We start from the raw sequence: 10,848 nt of genomic DNA on the forward strand, positions 1-10,848 counted from the left end.
TGTTTTTTTTTTGCTTTAAAATGTCTTTTGTTAGCGACATATTATTGAGTCTTATTTCATTTTTTTAATTCGGTGTATGTGCCTTTTAATTGTGAGTTTAACCTGTTTACATTCAGTGTAATTCCTATTATATTAAGATTTATACCTGCCATCTTCTCATATCTGTAGAGTGGGGTCACATGACTACCACCTCTGGGTCCCAGCAGAAGTCCTAATTAATATCTAGCACAGTGGTTCTCAACCTGTGGGTCGAGACTCCTTTGGCAAACAAACGACCCTTTCACAGGGGTCGCCTAAGACCATCCTGCATATCAGATATTTACATTACGATTCATAACAGTAGCAACATTACAGTTATGAAGTAGCCACGAAATAATTTTATGGTTGGGTCACAACATGAGGAACTATATTTAAAGGGCCAAAAGGTTGAGAACCACTGATCTAGCAGCTGTACAAGCAGGACACGTATCTTAAAACTAATCCCACCAAGCATATCTAAAGGTAAAAGAATATAAAATAGTTTTATAGCTCTCTACTTGGAGTTTGGGACATAAGGGATCTGCTTTGTGGAAGTAATTTTCTGGGCTAGAACTGCATATGTAAAAAAAAAAACTGGCCCAGATATGTACCAACAAAGGATTAAAATGGGCCTAGGCTCTCCTTCCCAATTTTATGATTTTAGGAACCATTCCCAATAGGAAAATCTGCCTAAGCCTATGAAATAGAGATGGGAAAGTTAAGAAGATTTCTTGTTCAGCATCCATGTTCTTGGATACTCATAGCTAGACAGACAGTGATGTTACCTAGTGCTTTCAGGCTTTAATATCATGTGTCTAGTCTTCTCATTTACAGGTGAAGGCTACCTTTCCAGACATCCAACAGCTAAGTCACCAATTTCCAAGGGCATTTGTACCACTTATGGAAAACGTCGGATCCGTTCATAGCAGATGTCCTTGACAAGTCATCCCACCATCCCCTGCACAAAATTTGCTGCACCAGCAGACTATGAAGCCGACCACTGAGCTTCTTTTCATTACCAAGTAGATATAATATCCCTGACAACAAAACAGAGGACACAAGTGTCTCTTCACAGTATCACAGCCAGGTGAGACCACGCTAAGAAAATCAGCTTGCCTATATGAGGACCCCTTCTCTTCTTGGGTAGCCAGGATTTAAAGGAGAGACTCTGACCTGTGCCGCTGGTAAGTGATTAGCTTTTACACACTGAACTGGTCCTGAGAACCACGATGTCTTCTTTGTAAGTGAAGACTATACAACATAATCTCCAACTGCATAGTGGTGCAAGCCAAAGGCATCCTGTGTGTGTAACGGACTCAGAAACAGGCAAGTTAATCTTGGTGAAAGGATTTTTCATCTTTTGTTCTATTTGCCAGTGTTAGTGTTTTGCTGGCTTCAATTGTTACTTCTTTCTGGTTCCTTCTTTCCTATCCTTATGGGTCCCAGAATTCCCTCTCCTGATCGCTTAACAGAATCAGAAAGTGAGGAAGAAGAAAGTGCTAACTACCTAAATGAGAGTTTTGGGGAAGATTGGGATTACTCTGAAGAAGAGGACCCTGTAGTGCCCAACCTGACACGTCTGGAGAGTCTTGCCTGGCAGGTTAAGTGCCTTTTAAAATATTCAACTACTTGGAGACCTTTAAATCCTAATTCCTGGTTATATCATGCTAGACTCTTAGATCAGGACACACCGGTCCATATACTTCGAGAGATAGGTCTAAGACTCTCCTATTGCTCCCATTGTGTACCCAAACTGGAGCCGATTCCTGAGTGGCCACCTCTGGCTTCTTGTGGAGTCCCACCTTTTCAAAAGCCGCTGACAAGTCCCAGCCGGCTTTCCAGAGATCACGCCACTCTAAATGGAGCACTGCAATTTGCCACCAAACAGTTAAGCCGAACTTTGAGTAGAGCCACTCCCATCCCTGAATTTCTAAAACAGATCCCTAATTCATGTGTTTCTGGTTGTTGCTGTGGCTGGTTAACTAAAACAGTTAAGGAAACAACCCGCACTGAACCCATCAACACCACTTATTCTTACACTGACTTCCAAAAGGCAGTTAACAAACTCCTAACTGCATCACTGTAAAGATTCACCATTTGCTCTGGTGTCCTATGTTTCTGATTGAGAAAGTAGTACAAGTTACACAGCCCAGAGCTGAGAAAGGAATGCCTTCTCAACCAAACTGCCCTGTCCTGACAAGCTGAATATCCAAGAGGTCCATCAGTCAACTACAGAAAATATGCATGTGAGCACTCACTTTGACAGACCCTGTGGATAAAACAAGAACTTCAATAGAGAATTCGTAAAAAGGGACTGTTGCAAAAAATCAATTGACTATTCTCATTCAGTTCTCCCCCCAATTTACTCTGCCTAACTGAATAGACTCTAACTCTAGGTATCTAATGATTAATGGGAAGGACAGAGTAGGCTACTCTCTCTTTTCTTACCCAGCCTTCACAACAGCCATTGTGGAAAGTGGGAGGTTAGCTACTCCCAATAGTACCTTCCTAAGCATACTCTTCTCTGACATTAATTTTAGGGAGGTAGTTAAAATTGAATAACTACAAAAGAAAATGGTGGGAATATGATATATCTCACAGCTTTTATATAGATAGGTCTGCACATGGCATTAAACAGGCACCTGTTCTATAAGAAATATATTTCCTGTGTCTTGGCACCCAGACTTTAGTCAAGAGGAAATAAAATACATTCCAAAAGACCAAAGAGAAAGGATTATTAAGAGAGCATTTATGTTTTCTATACTAACTGCTAGTGGATTAAAGTGTTTCAGTCTGTATGTTTCCTGGAGCAGCACTTAATGCACTTTCCCATCCATTGCAAACTTTCCAGGATCGCTTCTAACTGTAAAGAACCTTACTATGGAAAGTCTCAGCCTAATATAACCTGAAGTTAGAGTTTTTTAGTATCATTGTTTTCCTACATAGATTAGCTTTAGATCTATCTGAACAAGGAAGTATATGTACTCTTGTAAATGGGCCTTGCAGTGTTTATTTAGATGAGTCAAAATGTAGAAGTCAACATAAATAAAACGCATGAGACCGTTAGATCTTTTCACACCATAAAGACTGAAAACTGTATGATCCTGGTTGACGGCATCTAAAGGATTCAGAAAATAGATTGTTAACGATTTATCTTATACACCCTTATTTTAGTTTTGCTTTTTCCTATTCTCCATAACTGTCTACAGTTATGGCATCAAAACCTTAAAGCATTAATGGAATCACAAATTCTATAAATGTGTAGCAACTTTAGGAGATAGAAGGATGTTTATAACCTAATGGGTATTTCTGCTGAGCCTTAGTTGTCTTCAAGAAAAAAAAGGAGGGGCTAGAAAAAATGTTTGGTAGTGGAAAATTATTGAACTGAAACCGTATCATACTGTTAGTGTAACTGAATGTATCAGAAACTGTTCCTATGTAGATGTTTTCTGTGAAACTGGTTTTTAAAATGTTACAATCTGTTTTTTAAGGGGAGGTGGGAAAGATAGAGAAATCTAAAAATATGTTGATGTTTATGTACTTATATATGTTCCTTTTTCTGTGTGTGTGTGTGTGTGTTGCATGTGTGCGTGTATGTATAAAAATGCCTTGTTCATAAACGTGTTTTTGCTATTCACTCTTAAAGGAATCCTTTCCCCAACTTTGCAGCTGAATAAACCAACAGCTTTGTACATGCTGAACAGAGTATGGTCATTTATTCTCAACAAATGAAATAGATCCTGCTGTGCTTAAGGCATATTCAACATTCACTAAGTGCTAAGTAAAATCAGTATATGTAGTGCCTGTGTCTATACAGTGTCTCTGATAGGAGGTGACTTGGCAACTCTGGGAAAGAAACATACTTGAAGAGGATAATGTGAGATGTTGTCAAGACCCACATTTGAGCCAAAACCGGTTTGGCTCAGTGGATAGAGCGTCGGCCTGCGGACTGAGGGGTCCCGGGTTCGATTCCGGTCAAGGGCATGTGCCTGGGTTGCGGACACATCCCCAGTGGGAGATGTGCTGGAGGCAGCTGATCGATGTTTCTCTCTCATCGATGTTTCTAACTCTCTATCTCTCTCCCTTCCTCTCTGTAAAAAATCAATAAAATATATTAAAAACAAACAAAAAAAGACCCACATTTGAACCCATTTGTTTACACATTAAGTAATTCCAGGTTGCACAAAAGGATAGGCACCCGAATAAGCCTTAATCCTTCACTTCTTTTTGTGCGTCATGGATGTGGGGTTAGGGGTGAGTTTACCGCTTTCATACTCACCTTACATGTGCCTTTGGTCAAGTGCAGTCACCATAATTAGGATAAAGAAGGGCACATTTATTCTCTATAGAAATACTTATCAAAGGACTAAGGAAACAGGATTTCTAAACCAGTGGACATTAATGTTAAAGGTATTCTCTCACAGAACGGATAGGCAGCCTCCTTTTTGTTGACGTTGTCCAAATACCTTGAGCCCAGAAGACCACATCATGTATTTTAAACCCATCTGCTTCCTAAGAAAAAACATCAATGCATTGCAGGAGGAGGACAGATGTTAGGTCAGCTTTGGGGGCTTATCCTCCGGAGTTCCTATCACAACTATCCGACTAAACTACTCTCATGAAAACAGTGTTAGAGTAGATTGTTAGAGCAATTTATGGACCTTAGAAGTCACTTGGGTTATTTTCTTATTGATACATAACTACTCCTTTTTTAAAAAAAAAATTTATTGTCTTTATTGTTGAAAGTATTATATATGTCTCATTTTTCCCCCATTGGCCCCTTCTAGCCCATCCCAGGCCTTCACCACACTAGTGTCTGTGTCCATGGGTTATACATATATGCATAATACTCCTACATCTTTAATAAATGATTATCTGATTTTGGGCTCCATTGTTAGAGAACTCATTATCTTTTGGGACAACCCATTAGTTTTAAATATCTCTAGTTAGAAATTTAGTCATTCATCTAATGTTAGGAATTATAATCCAGATACTGGGAGTGCAAAATTAAATAAGATACTATATACGTAAGATATTTGTTTTAAAATCTATTGAGCCAAAATAAATTATCCCAAATCATTTGGCTATTGATACTATTTCTGTTCTCTGATCATATTAAATAAGCTTAATCCGTATACTGGTTCTAAAATATTTTAAAGCAGGGCAGCCATCCAAATGTGTAAGTTCATGTGAAGGTACACTCCAACCGTTAAGCCCCGCAAGGTAAAATCAGCTAAGGATATAAAGTAAGTAGGTATTTTACACAGACTTAGGTTGTGTATGCTAAGTTCACAAGACAATGGCATACAAAGGTAGTAGATTGGGTTTGTTGTTTTCTTGTTTGTGTGTGTTTAAAAGAGTTACTTTCTCATTCTTTGCAATGAAGGGAAAAATTAAGTATTTTAATTCTAATACTTGATAAGTAGCACAGTTCTGGCAGCTCTTCTTCATTTCAGGAAAAGTCCACAAATTTGGATCACCTGTCTTTTCCTACCAGAGCCCCCAAAAGACACAAGGATTTGAAGCACAAGGTACCCGGAAAGGTGAGGGTGAGGAGCAGAGTTGGAAGCAAGGGGATTATTTGAAAAGTTTATTTGTGCCCTCCTTTTGTAGCCAGGTGACTATACCTCTTTCTTGCCAAAGATTGGAGGCTTGTTTCTGGAGAAATTGAACCAAAGTCCCAGTTAGACTAAGAACTGGGACCTGGGGGACAGTGGTAGTGAGGTACTATCCTGAAAACACGAAGATGAGAGAATGTATTAACATTATGAGCCATCAGTCCCTTTTGTCCACCAGCTACATAATCTGGTAGCCAGGCTTGCACTCAGCCCTGTCCACCCAATCCAGAAAGATGAACAATTAAAAAAGAAACAAAACAACTGGCCACTTAATTATTTGTAGCAGTGAAACCCTGCTCATTCAGACACGGCTTTCAGTCACTTGAACTCACCATGAGCTGGTGGCTAAGAATCATTAGACATTTGAGGATACCTTCAACAATGAAAGATGAGTACCAAAACAAAAGAACCATGGGGGGAAAAAAACAGGAAATAGTGCAGGGAACATAAAACTCCCAAAGAAGCTATAATATTCTCAGAAATTTAGGAGAATATATTGCATCCATGAAATAACAGGATGCTATTTAAAAAATGAAGAATCAGAAAATAAAAGTATTGGGAAAAATAGGGAAGTCAAAATTAAACATTCAGTAGATGTGTTGGAAGATAAGCTGAAGAAATTTCTGAAAGTAGAATAAAAAGGCAGACATGAAAAATAGGAAAATAAGATCAGAATGGGATGCAACATCTGATAAGAGCCTCAAAATGAGAGAACAGGTGAATAGAGAACAAAAAGAAGATATCCCAAAAACAGGACATGAGTCTCCTAAGCTAACAATCTACGGAGTGCCCATCACAATGAATTAAAAAAATCCAAAAGCACATCATGATATTTTAGGATCCCAGGGTTAAAGATCCTAAAGCTTTCCCAAGGGAGAAAACAAGGTTTACAGAAAATGGTGTTTTAAGAATGGCATTTAGACTTTTTGGTAGCAACACTGGGTGTTAGAAGACTATGAAAGTAAGGCCTTCAAATTTAAAAATTCTGATATAGAATTCTATATCCAGCCAATCCAGTATGGGGCTAAAATAAAGGTCAAGACTTGCATGGTCTCAAAATTTTACCTTACCCTGTACCCTTCCTTAGGCTACTGGAGGATGTGCCTCCCCAAAACAAAGGAGTAATCTAAGAAGGCGTGGGATCCTGAAAACATAAGATCTCACAAAGGAATACAATGAAGGAAAAATCCCAGGATGACTCTTGTGTCAAGTAAGTAGGATGGGGTTTCAGGAAGTACGTCTCGAGAAAACTTGGGACAAAGTGAGCATATGGAAAACATAGAAAAGAATGAGACAGATATTGGGAAATTAGGGAAAAAAGAAGATAATTACATAGAAAACTAGGTTAGTAATAAAATGAGACAATTAGAAATATACCAAATACACATTTTTGGATGGGTGTCACTGTGTCACAAAAATAAATCTGAAATTTTTGTTTTTTTAAATGTAATTATTACAGTTTTAGTAGTAAGATTTAGTAGTCACTTTAAAATATAGTACAGATGGTGGCTGTTACAGGTGGAGGCATGGAGGAGTGCGCTTGCAGCTGCGGCTTGGGCTCTCTGCAGGGATGTCGATGTCCTCAGCAGGGCCAAGGCCCAGCTGAGATGGCTGCGGCTGAGGGCAAGCCTGCCCCGGCCCTGGCCCCTGCAGAAAATAACCTCGAGGCTGACAGGGCAGCCGGGTGCTATTGGGGGAGTGGAGGAATCCAGAGCCACATGCGGCCCCCACCACCCCTGCACTGCTCGCTGCAGGACCTACCGGTGGAGATGCTGGTGGAGATCTTCGCCCAGCTCCCCGGCACCGATCTGCTCAGCCTGGCCCAGGTCTGCACCAAATTCCACCACATCCTGCACATCGACAGCATCTGGAGACGGCGCTGCCGCAAAGAGTTTGGCGTTCCTGAAGACTTGCAGAACCTGGAAGTGATCGGTATGTCTTATCGAGAAGTCTATTTGAAGCTGTTCCACCCATACAGACACATTTTGGGATTGTGGCAGCTAGTTAATGACTATAGAGGAAATAGAGGACTGCTGAATGTCGTGGTGTATGGTGTATGCATTACTGGCTGGATATACAGGCCTGGCCTTATCACCCATGTGCATGGCCCAATATGTTTCCAGCCCTCGTTCAGAATTCGCCTGACGGAGGGGAAATCAGCCGTGGTGGAGTGCATGGAAGGCCGCGTCAGCAGTCCCCACCACCGCCACATGCAGATTTGGAAGGACAGGTTCACCATGCAGTGCAAGACAGACTGCCCAACCTATATACCAAGGTCGCTTAGAAGAGAATTGGGGCCGGGACTGGTGCAAAAGGACAGACATCACTATGACTGCCTGACCTTCAGACGCCTCTACCTCCCGCCGCACCACCCGGACGACCTCATCAGGCCCGGCCTCTTCCAAGGCAACTGCAATCTCTACAGCACAGCGACTGTCATGCTCAGCTTCCATGGAAAGTATGCCAGCGTCACCCAGATCATCGGAAACTCCATCGAGAGGTTAGAGATCCACCTCATGCACCGCATCCAGCTGCCAGATGGCGAGTTCTTCCGCAACTTCAAGGAGCTCTCCTGCGTGGTCAGGAAGATTGACAAGCAGGTGATCCGGGAGCAGCAGCAGCAGCAAGAAGACGGGACTGAGGAAAGCGAGGGTGACGGCTGGCAGAGCCCTGCCCAGCCCAGCGTCAGGGAGTCCGGGGCTGCAGCTTTGGAGGAGCAGCCTGTCCCGTTTGTTCTGCCTGTGGGCGTGGACTCAGGAGACCAGAACTACCCTCGAACCTGCAGGATGTGTTTCTATGGCATGAACACCTCATATGGCTTAGCCTACACCGGGCGCTTCCCTGGAGTCTTCATCCTGTTCGATGAGAACCACTTCGGGTTCATCTGCCTGAATATGAAATACTTCATGCTGTACCGCAGAGTCCAGAACACCTTCCAGAATGTGGAGGCACCATCCCCGCAGGCCTTCCTGGAGATGCTCAAGAACATTCAGTCCTAAATGTGACAAATAAACTAATCATGACTTTGGATAACTCAATGAACTGCTAATGTGACCTGGACAATCATTTTGTTGAGTGTGTTTCCCTCCACGTCCAATATATATTTTATTGATTTTTTTTACAGAGAGGAAGGGAGAGAGATAGTTAGAAACATTGATGAGACAGAGAGAGACAGAAATTGGCACAGAACCTACACAGAACGTTCTCTAGAGACAGAAGAACTTCGCTGGAGAGAACATGGCAAAAGATCCTGGACAGAAACTGGCCTCAGAACCTAGAGACAGAACCTAGCGAGAGAACATAGCAAAAGATCCTGGACTGAACCTGACTACAGAAATTGGCAAGAGAACCTGACTAGAACCTGGTGACTGAACCTGGCTGGAGAACCTAGCGAGGGAACATGGCTACAGAACCTGGCTGGAGAACCTGGAGAACCTGGCTGGAGAACCTAGCAAGAGACCATGGACACAGAACCTGGCTGGAGATCCTGACCGGAGCTTGGCTAGAGATCCTGGCTGGGCTGCTGATCAACTGAGCGCTATCTCCATGTCATTCCTTCTTCGCCGACTCCGTCCACACCTTTGGGGACCCCCGGACCCGCTGGGGTTGGACGCCGGCATATGGCGCCCGAACAGGGACCCCTAGGTAAGCACCCCACACTCGGGACGGATAGGACTCCACCGTAGGAAGAGGGTGGATAGTCTTCGCCGACTCCGTCCACACCTTTGGGAACCCCTGGAACAGGATTCCCCTAGGTAAGCCCCCCCCCCATTGAGAACCCCACACTCGGGACGAATAGGACTCCACCAGGGTGCTACAGACCCCCCTATAAAGAATAAGTAGGGTAAGAAGGTGGATAGTACAGAACTTAAATTGAGAAGATGTGCCATACTGAGTCCAAAGAAAGAAGACTCTGTATTGATCTTTAGATTAAGAAGATGTGCCATACTGAGTCTAAAGAAAAAAGACTCTGTATTGATCTTTTAACACATATGCTTGCTAGCAGAGGAATTAAGGTTACTCCCAGTCAGACAGAACGTTTTATACAAGAAGTATGTCCATGCTTTTCTGAGGAAGGAAAGGTAAATGTAAAGGCATGGGAGAAGGTAGGCCCAAGGAGCCTTATCCTTAACCCCACTGCAGCCTTTCCACCCCGGGAAAGTGCAGGATTGGCAAGCTCTCCCTGGGGTGATAGATCAGGACTCAGGTAATAGCGGAAAGCGCCAATCCTACTCTTAAAATGGATATAAAAGAGCATTTGAGGTTTTTCTTTTTAATGCCTGCCTTTAAAAAATAAAAAAGGGGGAATTTGCCGGGAGCCGGTCCATGCTTGCTGTTTCAAGGGACCTGGCATATATGGCATACTGTTCTTAATATGTTTGCTCACCTTCTTGGCACTATGTGTTTTAACCAAGGTCTCTGAGAAAGGTTGTTTCCCCAGGTAGGGATTTTCCCCTGAAGTTAGGGAGGGAATAAAACCTCTTAACTAAGTGCCAGGTGGGTAATTAATCACTTTAACTACGAACAATCATGCTTAAGCTACATAATCTTTACTCCCTGGAATGGAGATAAGAAACGCCCTAACCTTTGTAATAGAGATTGATAGGATTGAATCAACTGGTATAAATACAGATGTAACAAGATAGCAAGAGACAGAGAGAGAGAGAGACAGAAATTGGCACAGAACCTACACAGAACGTTCTCTAGAGACAGAAGAACTTCGCTGGAGAGAACATGGCAAAAGATCCTGGACAGAAACTGGCCTCAGAACCTAGAGACAGAACCTAGCGAGAGAACATAGCAAAAGATCCTGGACTTAACCTGACTACAGAAATTGGCAAGAGAACCTGACTAGAACCTGGTGACAGAACCTGGCTGGAGAACCGGGACAGAACCTGGCTGGAGAACCTAGCAAGAGACCATGGACACAGAATCTGGCTGCAGATCCTAGCCGGAGCTTCGCTGGAGATCCTGACCGGAGCTTGGCTAGAGATCCTGGCTGGGCTGCTGATCAACTGAGCGCTATCTCCATGTCATTCCTTCTTCACCGACTCCATCCACACCCATGGGGACCCCTAGACCCGCTGGGGTTGGACCCCGGCATATGGCGCCCGAACAGGGACCCCTAGGTAAGCCCCACTCTCAGGATGGATAGGACTCCACCGTAGGAAGAGGGTGGATAGTCTTCGCTGACTCCGTCCACACCTTTGGG

General features: G+C 43.0%; 1 protein-coding gene across 1 annotated transcript; it reads left to right on the forward strand.

Annotated features, from left to right (window-relative positions):
- Nucleotides 1–1,331: 1,331 nt before the first annotated feature.
- DCAF16 (DDB1 and CUL4 associated factor 16) lies at nucleotides 1,332–3,710 on the forward strand. The gene has a single exon (XM_081098590.1). It carries the CDS (start codon nucleotides 1,454–1,456, stop codon nucleotides 2,102–2,104), a length of 651 nt encoding a protein of 216 aa, XP_080954716.1. The 5' UTR covers nucleotides 1,332–1,453; the 3' UTR covers nucleotides 2,105–3,710.
- The last annotated feature ends 7,138 nt before the right edge of the window (nucleotides 3,711–10,848 follow it).

Source organism: Myotis nattereri, assembly GCF_964212035.1.
Source record: "Myotis nattereri genome assembly, chromosome: 1".
In the NCBI taxonomy this organism is placed as follows: Eukaryota; Metazoa; Chordata; class Mammalia; order Chiroptera; family Vespertilionidae; genus Myotis; species Myotis nattereri.

Bases quoted from the DNA above. Each gene is read 5' to 3' on its own strand.
- DCAF16 (XM_081098590.1), top strand. From the start codon at position 1,454: ATGGGTCCCAGAATTCCCTCTCCTGATCGCTTAACAGAATCAGAAAGT.